This window comes from Lolium rigidum, chromosome 6, assembly GCF_022539505.1.
Source record: "Lolium rigidum isolate FL_2022 chromosome 6, APGP_CSIRO_Lrig_0.1, whole genome shotgun sequence".
NCBI classification, from domain to species: domain Eukaryota; kingdom Viridiplantae; phylum Streptophyta; class Magnoliopsida; order Poales; family Poaceae; genus Lolium; species Lolium rigidum.
Genome location: NC_061513.1, coordinates 197,047,878 through 197,066,865, shown reverse-complemented (window position 1 = coordinate 197,066,865; position 18,988 = coordinate 197,047,878). Strand labels below are relative to the sequence as shown.

At 43.6% G+C, this 18,988-nt stretch overlaps 1 protein-coding gene across 2 annotated transcripts; it reads right to left on the bottom strand.

The window, feature by feature from the left end:
• Positions 1 to 12,706: 12,706 nt before the first annotated feature.
• Positions 12,707 to 18,475, bottom strand: LOC124659429 (phytyl ester synthase 1, chloroplastic). Of its 2 annotated transcripts, XM_047197306.1 has the most exons (13): positions 18,013 to 18,474; positions 17,773 to 17,824; positions 16,773 to 16,828; positions 16,424 to 16,582; positions 16,218 to 16,322; positions 15,747 to 15,853; positions 15,019 to 15,140; positions 14,805 to 14,913; positions 14,584 to 14,717; positions 14,138 to 14,507; positions 13,644 to 13,757; positions 13,270 to 13,355; positions 12,707 to 13,188 (listed from the first exon to the last, which is right to left on the bottom strand). In XM_047197306.1, exons 1-13 carry the CDS (start codon positions 18,377 to 18,379, stop codon positions 12,888 to 12,890), a joined length of 2,082 nt encoding a protein of 693 aa, XP_047053262.1. In that variant the 5' UTR covers positions 18,380 to 18,474; the 3' UTR covers positions 12,707 to 12,887. The 2 variants fall into 2 exon arrangements, with proteins under 2 accessions (XP_047053262.1, XP_047053261.1); XM_047197305.1 differs by having other exon boundaries at positions 14,584 to 14,913; positions 18,013 to 18,475.
• Positions 18,476 to 18,988: the final 513 nt, after the last annotated feature.

Genomic DNA, 18,988 nt, shown 5'->3' with positions numbered 1-18,988 from the left:
AAGTAGCCAGAAATTAGGGGGTCAATCGAAGAAAAGAAAGTTGATGGACATAGAGAATGACATGCGGGTCCCATGAGCCTGCAGGTTCCTCAGCGTTTCAAAGGTGGCATGAGATCGAAAGAAAAAGGCAAGTGACCAAATATCAGATCCAAAAATAATTCAAGAAAAGAAACTTTATTGTTCATAGAGGATGACATGCGGGACCCATGAGCGAGCAGCTTCCTCAACGTTTCAAACTCGGCATGAGATCGAAAGAAAAAGGCAACTGACCAAATATAAGGAGCCAAAAATAATCCAAGAAAACAAACTTTATTGTACATAGAGGATGACATGCGGGTCCCATTTTGCAGCAGCGGTCTCAACTTTTCCAAGGCGGCACAGGACCAAAAGAAAAATGAAGTAACCAGAAATTAGGGGGTGAAAAAAATCCAAGAAAAGAAAGATTTCAATTGGGCTGCATCTGGAATCTGGGCCTTCGAACTATCCTGCTTGGACTTTTGTCTCGTACAATTTCAGCCCACTTCAAAACAGGAAAGTCGGATTTATCTAAAAAAACAGGATAGTCCCATGCTTCGCAAAAAACAAAAAACAAGGAGATTCAACATATAAGTTTGGTTATGAAAAATAAATATTTAATTTATCCATTTGCAATAGCTCAGAGCGAAGTACACTGTTTATTGTCTGCAAAATAATCAAGATATCACATGTTTCTTGTACGGGGAGGCTGACATCGGGGACCCATGAGGCAGCAGCATCGTCAACGTTTTAAAGACGGCGGGAGATCGAAAGAAAAAATAAGCCAAAAATCAGTTGGTAAACAAAATCCAAGAAAAGAAACATTTACCATTCTGAGAGGATGACATGCGGGACCGATGAGGCAGCAGCATCCTCAACTATTCCAAGGCGGCACGAGATCAAAAGAAAAAAAGGAAATAGCCAGAAATAAAGTAGGGTCAAAAATAAATCCATCAAAGGAAACTTTTATTGTTCATAGAGGATGACATGTGGGACCGACCTGCCAGCTGCGTCGTCATCGTTTCAAAGGGGGCAGGGGATCAAAAGAAAAAGGCAAATAGCCGGAAATTAGGGGTAAAAAATAAATCCAACAAAGGAAACTTTTATTATTCATAGAGGATGACATGCGGGACCCATGAGCCAGCAGGTTCCTCAACGTTTCAAACTCGGCATGAGATCGATAGAAAAAGGCAAGTGACCAAATATCAGGAGCCAAAAATAATCCAAGAAAAGAAACTTTGTTGTACATAGAGGATGACATGCGGGTCCCATTTTGCAGCGGTCTCAACTTTTCCAAGGCGGCACAGGACCAAAAGAAAAATGAAGTAACCAGAAATTAGGGGGTGAAAAAAATCCAAGAAAAGAAAGATTTCAATTGGGCTGCATCTGGACATCTGGGCCTTCGAACTATCCTGCTAGGCCTTTTGTCTTGTACAATTTCAGCCCACTCCAAAACAGGAAAGTCAGATTTATCTAAAAAAAAACAGGAAAGTCCTATGCTTCGCAAAAAACAAAAAACAAGGAGATTCAACATATAAGTTTGTTTATGAAAAATAAATATTTAATTTATCCGTTTGCAATAGCTCAGAGCGAAATACATTGTTTATTGTCTGCAAAATAATCAAGATATCACATGTTTCCTGTACGGGGAGGCTGACATCTGGGACCCATGAGCCTGCAGCGTCGTCAATGTTTCAAAGGCGGTAGGGGATCGAAAAAAAACCAAAAATCAGTTGGTAAAAAAATCGAAGAAAAGAAAACATTTATCGTTCTGAGAGGATGGCATGCGGGACCCATGAGGCAGCAGCATCCTCAACGTTTATTGTTAGAGGCTGACATGTGGGACCCGTGAGCCAGCAGCCTCTCGACAACGTTTTAAAGGCGGCAGGAGATCGAGAGGAAAAATAAGCCAAAAATCAGTTGGTAAACAAAATCCAAGTAAAGAAATATTTACCGTTCTGAGAGGATGACATGCGGGACCCATGAGGCAGCAGCATCCTCAACGAATCCAAGGCGGCAGGGGATCAAAAGAAAAAAGGAAATAGCCATAAATTAATTAGGGGTCAAAAATAAATCCACCAAAGGAAACTTGTATTGTTCATAGAGGATGACATGTGGGACCGACCTGCCAACAGCGTCCTCATCGTTTCAAAGGGGGCAGGGGATCAAAAGAAAAAGGCAAATAGCCAGAAATTAGGGGCCAAAAAATAACTCCAAGAAAGGAAACTTTTATTGTTCATATAGGATGACATGCGGGACCCATGAGCCAGCAGCTTAGTCATCGTTTCAAAGGCGGCATGAGATCCAAAGAAAAAGGCACGTGACAAAATATCAGGAGCGAAAGATAATCCAAGAAAAGAAACTTTATTGTACATAGAGGATGGCATGCGGGTCCCATTTAGCAGCAGCGGTCTCAACGTTTCAAATGCGGCTTGAGATCAAAAGAAAAAGAAAGTTGATTGTACATAGAGGATGACATGCGGGTCCCATGAGTCAACAGCTTACTCAACGTTTCCAAGGCGGCAGGGGATCAAAAGAAAAAAATCCAAGAAAAAAACTTTTATAGTACATAGAGGATGACATGCGCGTCCCATTTTGCAGCAGCGGTCTCACCGTTTCGAAGGCGGTACAGAACCAAAAGAAAAATGAAGTAGCCAGAAATCAGGGGGTGAAAGAAAGATTTCAATTGGGCTGCATCTGGACATCTGAGCCTTCGAACTATCCTGCTTGGCCTTTTGACTCGTACAATTTCAGCCCACTCCAAAACAGGAAAGTTCGGGATTTTCTAAAAAAAACAGGAAAGTCCTATGCTTCGCAAAAACAAAAAAACAAGGAGATTCAACATATAAGTTTGTTTATGTAAAAATAAAGATTTAATTTATCCGTTTGAAATAGCTCAGAGCGCAATACACTGTTTATTGCGTGCAAAATAATCAAGATATCACATGTTTCTTGTACGGGGAGGCTGACATCGGGGACCCATGAGCCAGCAGAGTCGTCAACGTTTTAAAGGCGACAGGGGATGGAAAGAAAAAATAAACCAAAAATATCTTGGTAAAAAATCCAAGAAAACAAACATTTTCGTTCTAAGAGGATGACATGCAGGACCCATGAGGCAGCAGCATCCTCAGCGTTTATTGTTCATAGAGGCTGACATGTGGGACCCGTGAGCCAGCAGCGTCCTCAACGATTTAAAGGCGGCAGGAGATCGAAAGAAAAAATTAGCCAAAAATCATTTGGTAAACAAAATCCAAGAAAAGAAACATTTACCGTTCTGAGAGGATGACATGCGGGACCCATGAGGCAGCAGCATCCTCAACGATTCCAAGGCGGCAAGGGATCAAAGGAAAAAAAGGAAATATCCCGAAATTAATTAGGGGTTCAAAATAAATCCATCAAAGGAAACTTTTATTGTTCACAGAGGATGACATGTGAGACCGACCTACCAACAGCGTCCTCATCGTTTCAAAGGGGCAGGAGATCAAAAGAAAAAGGCAAATAGCCAAAAATTAGGGGTCAAAAATAACTCCAAGAAATAAAACTTTTATTGTTCGTAGAGGATGACATGCGGGACCCATGAGCCAGCAGCTTACTCAACGTTTCAAAGGCGGCATGAGATCGAAAGAAAAAGGCAAGTGACAAAATATCAGGAGCCAAAGATAATCCAAGAAAAAACTTTATTGTACATAGAGGATGATATGCGGGTCCCAATTAGCAGCAGCGGTCTCAACGTTTCAAATGCGGCTTGAGATCAAAAGAAAAAGAAAGTTGATTGTACATAGAGGATGACATGCGGGTCCCATGAGTCGGCAGCTTACTCAACGTTTCCAAGGCGGCAGGGGATCAAAAGAAAAAGGAAATAGCCAAAAATCGGAGGGTGAAAAAAAACCCAAGAAAATAAACTTTTATAGCACATAGAGGATGACATGCGGGTCCCATGAGCCGGCAGGGTCCTCAACGTTTCAAACGTGGCATGAGATCGAAAGAAAAAGGCAAGTGACCAAATATCAGGAGCCAAAAATAATTCAAGAAAAGAAACTTGATTGTACATAGAGGATGACATGCGGGACCCAATTAGCAGCAGCGGTATCACCGTTTGAGAAGCGGCAGAGGGTCGAAAGAAAAAGGAAAGTGACCAAATATGAGGTGCCAAAAACAATCCAAGAAACAAGTCAAAAAAAATAAAAAAATCCAAGAAACGAATGTTTTATAGTACATAGAGGATGACATGCGGGTCCCATGAGCCTGCAGGTTCCTCAACGTTTCAAACGTGGCATGAGATCGAAAGAAAAAGGCAAGTGACCAAATATCAGGAGCGAAAAATAATTCAAGAAAAGAAACTTGATTGTACATAGGGGATGACATGCGGGTCCCATTTAGCAGCAGCGGTATCACCGTTTGAGAGGCTGCACGGGATCGAAAGAAAAAGGCAAGTGACCAAATATGAGGTTCCGATAAAATCCTAGAAAAAAAAAGTTTTATAGTACATAGAGGATGTCATGCGGGTCCCATTTAGCAGCAGCGGTCTCACCGTTTGAGAGGCGGCAGGGGATCGAAAGAAAAAGGTAAGTGACCAAATATGAGGTGCCAAAAAAATCCAAGAAAAGAAAGTTTTATAGTACATAGAGGATGACATGCGGGTCCCATTTAGCAGCAGCGGTATCACCGTTTGAGAGGCGGCAGGGGATCGAAAGAAAAAGGCAAGTGACCAAATTTGAGGTGCCAAAAAAAACTCCAAGAAAAGAAAGTTGATTGCTCATAGAGGATGAAATGCAGGTCCCAATTAGCAGCAGCGGTCTCAACGTTTCCAAGGCGGCAAGGGATCAAAAGAAAAAGGAAGTAGCCAGAAATCAGGGGGTCAAAAAAATCCAAGAATAGAAAGAATTTTGGTTCATAGAGGATGACATGCGGGACCCATGATCCTGCATCGTAAACGGCTCGATCGGAGAGCGTTGAACAAGATGGCGCGATCGAGAAAAAAAACAATGCCAGAGAGGCTGCCATCTGGGCCCTACATCCCTCGGCGGTGCGGATTTGCGTTGACTCGGCTGGCGAACCCGAGAATTCGACATGCACCACGTCCCGGGACACCATACGCGACGTTTTGGCCGTTTTCGTCGGGCTGGGTGGCCTCAAAAACGAGAAAAAAAACGTTTTGACATGCACAACGGAGAGACCAAAAATCGTCGGCCATGGTGCACCAGCAACCACGGCGCGACTTCAACTTCGTCGGCCATGGCAACTTTTCTTGTAGTGTTGGGAGGATTGTCCCCGGTCGCCATGAGGATGGTGGTGGGATACTGGTACCGCGGGGCCTCGACGGAGTCGGGCTCCGAGTCGCTATCGAAGAGGGGGGGATGGAGCTATCCTCGTAGTCGCCCGGGTTGGAGACCGGTGTGATGGAGTCCACGACCGATGCCGCGACTATGGATCCGGCGACTGACGCCTTAGCCACCGAATCGGCGTCGTGCTCCAGGGCCGACTCATCCTTGACGTATGCTTCCCGCGACGGCCCGATGTGTATGGGTCGTGCAACTGGCTGGGGCGGACTTCGGCGGGGTCGCTGACGCCAGCGAGCCCGACGAAGAGGTTGATCGTGCATACCGGCACCATCCAAGCGTGGGTGAGAGGCGACGGAGCCGGGTGGTAGGTGCTCGGCTGGATGTGGAAGAAGCTGCCTGTGGCGATCATCCTGCTGGAGGCGACCGTCCGACGGACATGCGAGTAGGGCCTCGCCGCAGCTCGGAGGCTTGACGTCCCATGCCCCACGGTGGGCGCCATTGTCGTGGATACAACCACGGCAGGTTCTACAGGGTGCAACACTTCGTTCATGCGGGGGCAAGGCGACGTAGCCATCTGCGGAGCGAGGTGCATAAGACACAAGGTTTTACCCAGGTTCAGCCCCTTCGGAGAGTAAAAGGCCTATGCCCTGCTAGATCTATTACTGAGTGGAGAATTACAATGGGGAGCTCAGTCGGTGGAGGACCGAGAGCTATGGAGGTGAGATGCAATCTCGGATTGTGTGTCATCTAGGGCCTAACTCGGGGATTTATATAGGCACCCCCGATCTAGGGTTACAGGAGGATAAGTCTGAATCATATCAGTTGCTGTAAACTCGGGATCTATTATCCCGTGCTCAAGTAATCTAAGTCTTCAGTCGCCTGGGCCTTCGGTCCAGTCGCCACTCCAGAGGTTTAGGACCAGTCGCCATGGTCGACTGGATCTCTTCCTGGGCCTTCTCTCCTGCGGCGAGTGAGACTTCTGATGCACCCCCTTGGGCATATCCCCATAAAATTTTAGCTATATGTATGCATGAACTGTCCAAATGCAATGCAATTCCGTCATACCACTAGTAGGGAAAGCCTCATCAGTGGCGCACCAAAAATGGATTCTGTGGCGCATGGGAGGTGCGCCACAGAAACCTCGCCACAAAAATAAGGTTTCTATGGCGCACCGGCCCATGCGCCACAGAATTAAGGTTTCTGTGGCGCACATGTGCTTAGGTGCGCCACAGAAAAGCGTGCACCATAGAATTGCTTTTCAGTGCGCCACAGAATTTGCTTCTATTATACACGATTTTGTGCTGCCTGCTATACACATGCAGTTTATAGACAGCAATATACAGGTTATATACAGAAATATGCATATATAATATAAATTGCATGTACATTACAGATATATAATGTAGACATCATCATCACATTACTTACAACCCGATCGAGATACATATATAGTGGCAAGTGTCAAATGTTTACATACAACTCTTAATTCATACAAATTTCACAATTTCGAGATACAAAGTGGTCTTCATCCGGTTCCTCCTTTGCTCCCTCCTCTCTACCCACCAGGCTCGCTTGCATCGGGGTCTTCATCCGGTTCCTAGTATGATTAAAATGGAAGAAAGTGAGACCAACAAGTCCGATGCACAAGACAAAATGGAATAAATGCCTCATACATTGTTGGTCAACACAAATACTATGGTCAGAAACCATAGTTGCAGTATACGCCGCAGTATACTTTGCAGAAGGGCCCCCTTTCACCGGCAGTTGTTCCGTGAACGGATCCTTGACGAGACAACAACGCCGACCTGCCTCTCCGGTGCAGAACCACGGCAGTCTCCTGCGCTCTTCTCCATGGCCGGACCACGATTGGACTCGGGGGAATAATGATAATCACCATCACCACTATCGTCAGACTCCACAGGTGCAGAGTACTTTGCAGCAGATGCCACTTTTCTTCCCTCGCTGTCCAGTGAACGAGTCGATGACGATTATCATTATTCCCCCGGTGAGTCCAATCGTGGTCCGGCCATGGAGAAGAGCGCAGGGCGCAGGAGACGCGGCCACAAGGGAGGCGGCTGGGACTGGCGTGGTTCTGTACCGGAGAGGCTGGTCGGCGTTGTTGTCTCGTCAAGGACTCGTTCACGGAACGACGGCCGGGAAAAGGGGGGCCCGTCTACAAAGTATATTGTGGCGTATAGGTGACAAAACATTCTAATCATCGGCACTAAAATGGAAGAAAGAGCCAAGTGGTATCTCAACTAGATAGCATATGCCTCATACATTGTTGGTCAACACAAATATTAACATCCAGGGATGGCGTAAGTTAGGCCAAGTCCGATGCACAAGAGATTGATATTTGTGCTATCTTACTAGGCTCACTTACGCCACCCCCAAGTGTACGGTGACCAAACATTTTAATCATCGACGCTATCTCGAAGAAAGACCAAAATAAACGAATAAGTCCAACTCAAATACGAGCCAAGTAGTATCAAATGAAACGACAAGGGCCTCATACTTTGTTGGTCGAAACAAATATTAACATTCAGGGATGGGGTCAGTGAGGCCAGGTAGGATGCACAAGAGATTGATATTTGTGCCATCGCACCAGGCTCATTGGCCCCACCCCAGAGTGTACAAGTGACCAAACAATTTAATCATCGGCACTAAAATGGAAGAAAGGCCAATGTAATTAAGAAGTAGCTAGTATGAACTAAATGGAATGCCTCATACTTTGTTGGTCGAAACAAATATTAACATTCAGGGATGGGGTCAGCGGGGCCAGGTAGGATGCACGAGAGATTGATATTTGTGCCATCGCACCAGGCTCACTAGCCCCACCCCAGAGTGTACAAGTGACCAAACAATTTAATCATCGGCAAGTACAAATAAAATTAAAGACCAAATCATTTATAAAGAGAACCATTTAGCATGGAGCAGATGCTCCATAGGGATTATTCATCACTTGGTATAGACCAAGTGATGCGGCAAAGGAGAGGCCAAGCAAGAACCGAGTAAATCCAGTAAGTGATAGATATGCCTAAACAAGCAAGAACACATAGCATATCCCAGCTAACCAGATGAGACAAGTCTTGGTAGCCAACTGAATCACCTAGCACCACCTAGCCTTTTAAAACCATCAGAAACAGTCCATTTTCTTCGAAGGATACCACAGTGGCATTCATTTACATGATCCCCTACTGTGGATATTTCTATTTTCATCAAAGCCAACAAGAAATAAAAATTTATCATTACTCAGTTGAGTTCAAAACAAAGCTGGGGTACCATAAGGGATTACTCATCACTTTGGTAGTAACCAAGTGATCTTTGGCGAGAGAGAGGCCAATCCTGAGCTAGTAAATCCAGTAGAGATGGATATGCATAATTAAGCAAGAACACATAGCCTATCCAAGTTAACCAGATAAAACCAACCTTGACAGCCAACTTAATAACCTAGCATCACCTAGTCTTTTAAACCATTAGAAACTTCCTATTTTCTTCAAAGGATACCACAGTGGCATTCATTTACATGATTCCCTACTGTGAATATCTCTATTTTCACCAAAACGAACCAATTATCCAACTATGAGATGCAACCAGTGGCAGTAGCAGAGCTAATGAGGTCACAACACAGCACAAGCAATCACACTAGTGAACCACTGCTGAGGTTACATCAACCATAAATTCATCCAAGCCAACAAGAAATAGAAATTTATCATTACTCAGTTGAGTTCAAAACAAAGCTAGGGTACCCAACACTAGTTGGCTTCCATCCAAGCTTCAATAACACATCAAAGGAATCATTACTGCATAAGCATTTCATCCAATTATCTGACATCAATAAAGAAAACCTTTTCAGATAATTGAATTAGGCAACAACAATCATACCAGGATGCTATGGAAGCATCAGGCACATCACCAAAACCCTCCCCAGCATGCTTTTACAAGCATGAGGGTCACCAATACATGGTGAGAAGCTACAAAGACATAGCAATAGCATAGGACATTAAGTAAAAGGCATGAGCAATGAGCCAGTAAGTAAATCACTAGCACATGATGATCATTTGACCATTTAGAGCATGCACACACAAGCAATAGCAACAGTATAGTTCACTAGGAATGGTGAGAAGCTGCAAGAGCATGCATCTAGCTGCAGCAACAATGACAGCAAGCTAGGATAGATAGATAGATTGCATCCAATAGCACATCAATAGCAACAGCAGTCAGTAGCACAGCAACAGCAACAACAGCACAACCAGAGCATGCATGTAGCTGCAGCAACAATCACAGCAAGCTAGGATAGATAGATAGATTGCATCCAGTAGCACATCAACAGCAACAACAACCAGTAGCACAGCAACAACAACAGCAGCACAACCAGAGCAGCACACGAGCATTTCGTCGAGCACTTTGTGCTCGCGCGAGAGAGGAAGAGGGAGGGGATGGGAAGGGAGGGGAGAGAGTTCACCGACGACAGGGGTGGAGGAGGAGGTTTACGACGACGGCAGGGGTGGAGGAGGAGGAGGACGCGGCGGCTCCTCCACCTTGACGCGACGCTGGCCCCTCCTCCATCTTGATGCGGCGGCCCCTCCTCGCCGTAGCGGTATCTTGTGTTGCAGGTGGCGGGGATGGGAGGAGCGTGGCGGCATGCGGCCCTCGCGGAGGAAGGCGGCGGCGACGGCGATGGCGACGGTGACGCCAGCGCTCACCATGGCGGCTCGCTCGGAGAGGGGAGAGGGGAGAGGGGTACGGGCGCGCGCGCGGTAGGGAGAGGGGAGGGGGTACGGCATGATATAAGTTCCACTATTTCTGTGGCGCACCAGAACAAGTGCGCCACTGAAACAATTATTTCTGTCGCGCACCAGCCCCAGTGCGCCACATAAATAGTTATTTCTGTGGCGCAACCCGCCTATGCGCCACAGAAATACTTATTTCTGTGGCGCAACCCGTCCTATGCGCCACAAAAATAGTGGAACCTATGATTGTGGGTGGCAGGGTGTGGGCCCCACCTTGTTTCTATGACGCATATATTGTGGTTGCGCCACAAAAATAAGCTATTTTTGTGGCGCACCGTGCCAGGTGCGCCACCTATAAGGCTTTTCCTACTAGTGTACGCGCCAACTTTTTAAAAATATTTTTCTGCGCACTTTTTCAGAACCCCAATATTGCATTGGGATGCCCTGGATCGGTAGTTTTGGGGTTTGCGATTTGACGTATCTGCTAGAGATGCTCTATGGCCTGCAGACAAAAGGGCATGCAAGACAAACAGAACCGGCTGCAAGCTATGGGTGGGAGCAAGAAAGACCGCAGTTGAAGAAAAAAATAGGGGCAACTGGAAGAGAAGGCATGTCAGCTAAAGAAGAAACCAGAGGAAATCGCACCAACTGGCAAAGAAGAAGGATATAGCCAGTCAACAAGCCTGTGAAGGAAATTTGTCACCTCCCGACCCACAACTTTCAACCAATGGGAAGAGCGCACACTCGAACATATGCACCAGTGTGTCCCTCATCGATAGGTTGACGAGAAGCAAATCGTTATACAGGCAGGAAACTCACGGTTTTTATGATAGTAGAGTATATGCTATAGCATGTACTCCGCCTCTAGGGTTGGTAGTACCGATTTTGTCGTTGCCTATGTGCAAAGTGGACCTTTGGCCATATGATTAGGACATCTATTGATATAACTGTTATACCTACAACGATACAAATACTAGGACCTATCACTTTAGCTCGTGCCACTATCAGGTACTTTCGTTTCTTGGAACTATTCCTCACATACATGAGATTATGATGCTGCCTAAATCAGATGTGTTTGTTTCTATTAGAAATGATGGATCTAGTATGGACAGGAGGGACAAGCATTGGAGCATGATTGTGCATGGAGATAGAAGCAAGCATGTGAGGATTAAAGAGGATGTCACAAGTGAAGATTTTGGAACTTTGAAGCCCCATAATAACGATTGAGGACTTGGACGAAATATTCAAGATTATACGTCATAATTTGGTCCATAGCTTAATATGTTGCTACCCCACCTTTAGTTTTGGGCCAGCCCATGTTATTTTCGCAGCAACTAAAACTAGTTTTTAGGGTCCGTATCTAAGGAGGAAAACCCATCTAGGATGGATTTCAACCCCCATACCTTGGTTGGTCGAAAACCCTTCCTTTTGTCCTTATATACCGCCTCGTAGTTAGAACTAGGATTTTGATTAGATTGGCTGCAACTTCGTGTACTTCTTTTGAGGCTAACGCCCAGAACAGGACCGACTATTCGGAATTCCACCTTTTTTTGATAAATCATTCATCTTCATCCGGAATATCTTGATTGCATTATTAGTTCTTATTTGTTCTCGATTTCATGTAGGAATTAAGACCCTCCCTGGTCAGGCTGATCGTGCACCTGCAAGATCAGTAACCTCTGAAGATTTTCCTAGTGATTGCATTGGCGCACGAGGTTTGAAGGTGTACTTGGATCGTCAAGCACGAACTACACCAACAAATCGATTTATCTTCGTCTCATCGAAAGATCGTACACCTTTGCCCTATCACCATGTAATCTTATCCGCCACTACCCCCAACTTAACTATTCGATTTGAAATTAGACAAAGATTTAAACCACTTGCTATTTGTCTTTATTCCCCATGGGGAACCCAATCCAATACCTCTCTTGATTTGCTCTTGAGTTGTACAAGGTTCTCATCCGCGTGATCATGTTTGAGTTCGCAACATCCTCTCCAATGTATTCTTCCCTCTCCGGTTGGGAACCGAGGGAGCATGTTGCCCAATCACTCCCTTTGCGAAGGGATTCGATTGGACTGTTGGCCACCAGCGAGTGCTTTAGCTGTGTATTGTTTAGTGTTTGCGTGTGTTCGTCTTCATTCTTCGCGTATGTGAGTCATTCTTTTTTTTTCATGTCCTCTTCTTCCCCACTTCCGCGTGGTTTACCCCAAAAATCTGTGAAAATCGGGCCAAAACCCTAGAGGTTCCCCCTCCTCATTCTCGTAATCAGGTAGAACATGTTAAAGCGTGGAAGCCACAAGGGAGTTCCCCATAGTTGTTGCAGTAACTTGCATGCCCTTTTTTCTGAAATATATTTCCACACTATGTGCCAAACCACCACGTACATGTGACATCTTTTCAAAATATGCCAGGTTGCCAGCATAACATATTTTCCTAAAACAGTTGCTGCGAAAGTGAACATATTTGACTAGCTGATGTGCATCTGGTTCCAACTTTAGGCTATCCATTTTCACATTGAATTTAGGGTACGGAGATGAAAGAGACCTTTGATTTTGAACAAAATTTGAAAAATCAGTAGCATATTGTGTGAATTAATCACTATCAATGAGTAAGTAACATATACCAGTCAAACGTACTATAAGAAAATGCTCAATGTATGTTCTCTACGCATTATGTACTTTGCTATAATGGATATCTTCTTTCTGAATGCTTAACTAATGTTAGAGTTGTACACTGGGATTTGCAGAAAGCTTGCCCTAACTTCCTCCGCAGAAAGTGCTAGCTGTTCTTCCGTTTCTGCTTATGCCAAACTGCCAATGTGCAGTCATCTATCGCATGAATATATTTGCACCTAGTCTATGGTTCGAAAGTTGGGACCTGAGCAGAAACACCCCAAGTTGCCTGGTACACAGCACGCTGCGATATACTCCTGTAAGGATCTTCCTCCCTCTTCCTTTTTAAGTATGCCAATGCATTATCGACTTCTGATTTGATATGTAAATACACTTCGTTTGCGCTCTTCCTATCTCTCAGAACATTGTTCATCCCTTTCATTTTGATTGGTTTGCCAAACAAGTAGTAGAACCGTCCAGGTACTTTGGGAACAATAGCAGGTAGGTACATATCTTGATTCCCTTCTTCTCCTTTGACACTATCTCTGAAATTAAAAATGTGCACAGCGGAATGAAGAAGAGTTTGAGTAACACATCTTGTATTTGTTTGGAAAGTAGTAGCTCACCTCACTCTTTGGCTGTCTTTGTTGATTGACTCAATCCACTCTCGAAGGTACGGAATGTTCTTTTGATCATTGTAATCCAGAACCAACTGCGGAAAGAATGCAAAGATACACCTGGTTTAGTTTTTACCAAAACACAGTACATAACCTTGCCTTGGTCACAAACATATATTAGCACCACACTTGCCCTGCAGAGAGCTACAAATTGTGCATTATCATAAACTTCAGTCATTTACTGCGCCATGCTTTCCTGTTCTTTTCTTGAATAAAACATGCTTTAAAGGTCAACAGGTAAAGATGTTAAATGATATGACATCTGAATGTTGATATTTTATATAACAGTGTTGATTGTACAAAAAAAGAACTAGGAAAGCTACCTCTAATGCATCATCTTCTCCGACAAACCCAAATGGAACGACGGTAACACCAAACCTTGCTGCCATCCTTACAAATTCTGGTTGATCCGGCCAAAACAGCTTATATTCTTCACCCTGCCAAATTCAGCTCAGTAATTACCGAAGGAGAAACGATCTACTAGTAGGCTAAGACTCAGATAACATTCTTTCGTTTTTTGTTTCAGTTATGGAGCGCTTAGGTACTAACCTTGATCATACTATTTTTATATTAGTGGGGACACTGCTATTAATAAAAAACTGACATGTTAATTTACTTGTATAGCAAAGAAAATAGTTCTGCGTGGTAATAAAACACTAAGAGCCTGCTTGAAGAAGGGTATCCTTTGGTAAAAATTTTGGAATTAGGTTCAAATTTCACTTCAATACCAGAACTTTACCAAAAAAATGTTATTTTTCCAAACTGCCCCTAATGATTCTTTGTAGCCTTAGCAGAGATGTGGTGACATTAAGCACACCTTTCTATGTAGAGCTTCCCGAACACCACCTGGATAGAGGAGAACATACTGATTTCTCTCGAACAGCCTGTACATATTGATTGGAGTGACCGGCAATCCGCCGTACATAGAAACTGTATCAAACCGAGACAACTCCTGACGCGAGGTCTCATTACTTGCTCCAAACAACACTGGATGACCAAGGCCACGGACAACGGTGTTCTTCTCCTTCAAAAATTCTTCATACAATGGGCTTAACTCGATCCCCATCAGTGCATGATAACCCACAAACAAGACAGGACCTTGGTCAGGAACACCAGCGAGGCCACGGACAATTTTGCCGTTTGTCAGTGTAGACATCATGACTGGGCTCAGTGCAAGGTGAAACAATCTGCAAAAATAAAATTTCCACTTACTAGATCTGTTCCAAGGAAAATAGGAAGTACTCTCAGAAGCTGAATACATACTTGTTATCTTCATCAAATGTTTTCTTGAACTCATTTAGTGTAGGGGGGAGGTAGTCAGTCACAAAGTCCCGTTGTCTGCCACGACGGTACATGTTTGCACCTTTTATGACAGATAATAGATTGATACCATCCTCCTGTGCAAGAAAAATGTGAATTTCAGAATTGACTCCAAAAAATTCCAGTGCTCGGCTTAGGAACATTTCGATGAATTGCAAGTGTACCAAGAGTAGGGTATGGCCATTGTCCTTGAAGTATCGAACTCTGCAGTTCTTCAGTGTCTTGAAGAGTCGATCTGCCTCTTCTCCACTCGGAAGAAGATTGTCTTTTCCACTAAATATATTAATATTTTGAGCATCAGATCAAAACATTTGAGATAAATGATTCCATCAAAGCTGGAGAACGGCACAATTTAGGCACCACTGTTATAGCAAGTACCTGGCAAGAAGTAGAACTTCGGCCTGTACAGCATGAAGACGGGAGTTGGCATAGGCTGCTCCTGACTTCAGAATCTTAAGCTTCCACAAAAGTGCATCCCTTGGAATGATATCTGCCAATTCCTGATAAATGAAAGGATTGGAATCTTAAATTATAGTAATACAAGAGGATTTCTAACTGATTAAGTAGCTCCATAAGAGGTTGTAACTGATTGTCCCGCGGATGAAAAGCACAAAGTGGATCTCTGAAAATAGTGGGATGAAAGAAATAGATACCCCTTCGTGATCAATATATTCGGACACGGATTGCTACTAACAAACGCACACCTATATCCTATCCTACTCAGCTAGTACAGCTCAAGCACGAAGACTGACCAACTACATCATGGAACTTGGTTAATTAAACTCAAATACCAATCTAACCGGACTTTTCTACAAGTGTAACAAATGCAACTGTAATCTATAAGCTTTTCTAGAAGTGTAAAAACAAAAACAAAATAAAAACATTTCCCATAGTAGAGATCTCCGAGCGTCCTCATAATAAAAAGGTATACGAAAAGCAATTCTTAATTCATATTGGCAGATAGAGTTAGGGCCGATCAACTAATGTTAAGGAAGTTTATAACCATATGTTTCTTGCACTTTTAGTCCTTATGTTTAAATAGGAGTTCACTTACTTAAAAAATGTGTGGTATTGATAGATAGACAGAGGAGGTATGGATAACATACTGAAAGCAAAGGCAGCAAAGAAGTGAGATTTTCTGCCAGCTTTTGAAGAGTTTCTGGAGGAGAAAGGTTGTTCTCAATGCTAACCATAGCCATCTTCAGAGGGTCAGCTGCTCATAAACATTCTTAGCTCATCAGAAGAAGTGGAACAAGCATTAAATTTAATAGCACATACAGTGAGGTAGAATATGCATTTATTATGAAACAATAACTAAAATTAAGATAATTTCTTCCAACTAACATACAGTGAGTACTATGGGAAATATTTTAAACATCTAATTTGCTGTACTAATTTTCCTTTTATCCCCCTGTTTCTTAACGTCATTTCCCATAGTATGAACATTCATTAAATGTTTTTTATACTACTGGAAGATCACGAAATTAAGGAGACAAATATATGACAGGCATGTCAGATCATACACTTGAAAAAATGCAGAGAACAACTAGTATTATTAACAAGCTAAGAAAGTATACCCATTACAAAGCTGAGAAGATATGGAACTGTAACATGAAGGTCGCTTGGCATTGCTTCCAGAAGAGGCAATATTGGCTGCAATGGAGTCTTTGCAAATGACGTTGCTACAATGAGAAGAGGACAGCAGGTTATTTTACAATATAAAAAAAGCCTTATGAAAGCAATACTTCCTCATTAAATTCTGAACTATAAGGTTTTCGCTTGCCTGGGTTTACCAGTAGGAGGACCAAATCAGTTTGTGGATTACGAGCTGCCACTGCAAGCGCCAGACATCCGCCAAACGAATCTCCAACAAGATATATCGGTCTGTTTGGTGACAAATCTTGCTCATGTTGGATAGATTGTTCGACAATTTGTAATAGACCTGTAATCATTTACATTCTTTCGTGTTAGATTAATCGAAGCTTTCATGATACTTATCTCTGTTTTTCTTTCATAATTAAATACAGTACATTTACAGTCACAGTTCTATAAATTCTTGGAATTAGACTTGGATGATAGTATAATCTGAATACAGAATCATAGGGAAGCTAAGGAATACTGGCAAGCCGTACCTTCAAATGGAGTACGATCATTTACTGGTATATGCAAGCAACGAACCTCAAAGGCCCTGCATATTATTATCACGCAGGATTAGACTCTGCACTGCCGATCTGATGAGGTTCAGCAAGCTACCTGATCAGTGCAAGAGAAAACAAGACACAGAAGCAGGCAGTCTACTTCCTGTCACATGGGCAGTCCAGTTTTAGAGCAAAAAGGAGAAAATAACATCAACGGGGACAGGGGTGGAGATTTGGTGCACATGGGCTGCCGTATCCCCTTTTTTTTTAAAAAAAGGAAAACAATTGTATTTCTGCCTTTCGAAAAAAATTGAAAAATAAACAGGATGTAGCCAGTGATGTACTCCCTCCGGCCGGATTTAATCGACGCGGAGGGAGGCATTCGCATGCATATCATTAGAAGGTCCGTGCGTCAATTAATAACGTCCAGAGGTAGTATACCACAACAAACGTGCAAACTGTCAATTGGAATAATGTGTATTTTGAGATACACAAAAATGAAAAAGAAAGTGTGGATTTGAGTATCACATTTTCAAATATCCAAAAAAATATCAGATTTTGTCATTTTTGTGTAGCCCATAATATAAAGAATTCAACATTGCAATTTTGCATGCTTGACAAAGCCCGGATTTTTTTTCTGTAAATTTTATAAATATGATTTTCGAATTTTCATAATATAGATGATCACTGGAGTTCATGTGCCAGAAAGACTTTTCATATTATTATTTTTTTAGCTGCGTATGCAAATATTTTAGAAGAAGAGGCGTACATCATCCCAGACTAGTAGTCTTATTTTTTTCCATAATTAACTTGTTAGATCATGATTCGTGACTAATGAGGACAAGTAGCAATCGCTAAAACTAAAAGGCACTGAAAGCAGGCTTACCTGCAATTACTTTGATTATACTATTTCGCTTAAGGTGACAACACGTGCTAGTGCTACCATAAAGAGAATAAATATTTTTATGTGCACAAGAAAACAAGATGTACTCACTTGCCCAAAGACTTGTGGTGCAAAATGAGTCCCATCCCAACGCCGTCGGTTCCTGCAGTGCAGTCGATTCGAGGTACAGTCTTAGAAGAGAAGCAAGTCTAGAGCGAGTTCTCCACTTGGGCATTTCATGGAAGCGATATCACACTGAAGAGCTGGTTTCGATTCATCATGCAGTAATCAAGATAGAAGGGAACAAAAACATCACGGAAGCTATCAGTCTCGAAAGATTTGAGGACCAACCTGGCAAGAAGAGCAGCAGGGGCGCATCCTCCACCGCCGGTTGGCCTGACTCCACGGGGCAGAACCACCGAGGCGGGCCTCCGTCGTCCTTGGACAGGGCCTTGGCTGCCGCAAAGTAGTCCTTCACGGTCACGGCCCCGAACCCATCATCGTAGAGAGGCTCCAGTCCACTGTCCTCCTCGTCGGCGACCTCCTTCAGCGCGTCCTCTTTCTTCTCAGTACTCCTGCTGCCCAGCCCCACTTCCCCGTTCACTGCGACGGAGCTGGCCCGGAGGCCGCCGCCGAGCCGGGAATGGCGTCGGACAAGGCGGGTGCTCCGCTTCACGCCGTAGACGGTGGGGAAGGAGCGGAGGGCGGGAATGGACATTGCGGGAGATGAAGTGGAATGCGCGTGTGATTGGGGCTAGACTGAGCAGGAGCGAAGAAAAGAAGCCAGCAGGCGAGAGTGTGGAGGAGATGGGGGCGTCGAATGATTGGAGTGGCAGCGGGGCACGTATGAGAGTCTCACGAGAAAGGGACAAGCTCACTGCTGACCACAACAATTTGGGCTATACACGGATGAACCTACAACAGCCTACTCGTTGTTTGTTTTTCTCCTATGTTCTTTTCTACAAAAGGAATACGATTAATATTAGGAAGACTAGTAAGAGTGCTCGTGTGTTGCCACGGCCAAAAATATTAGACATAGAAATGTAGATAAATAGAAAGGGTGAACGATTTTCTTAGTTTTGGATAAAACAAATCTAGAAAATGGGAACGTGAATGACAAGAACACACCGATTGCTCCCATCTTTCCCCCTCAAATCTAACATAGTTAATATTATTGAAGGGTGAAGAATTGATTTCATCTATTTTTTTTATTTTACTCTTATTTTTGATAGAAATGAGACCAACTACAATTCCTAAGTGGCTGACGGTTCGATGAAATTTTGGATCATCCCTTCGATGTTAGCCGTTACCCATAAATAAAGGTTGC

Excerpts from the sequence above, each read along its gene's own strand:
- LOC124659429 (XM_047197305.1), bottom strand. The coding sequence starts at position 18,379 with ATGTCCATTCCCGCCCTCCGCTCCTTCCCCACCGTCTACGGCGTGAAG. Across the intron at positions 17,825-18,012 it reads CCTGCTGCTCTTCTTGCCAG|GAACCGACGGCGTTGGGATG; the intron begins GTTGGTCCTCAA and ends ACTGCACTGCAG. Across the intron at positions 13,189-13,269 it reads AAAGACAGCCAAAGAGTGAG|AGATAGTGTCAAAGGAGAAG; the intron begins GTGAGCTACTAC and ends TTTTAATTTCAG.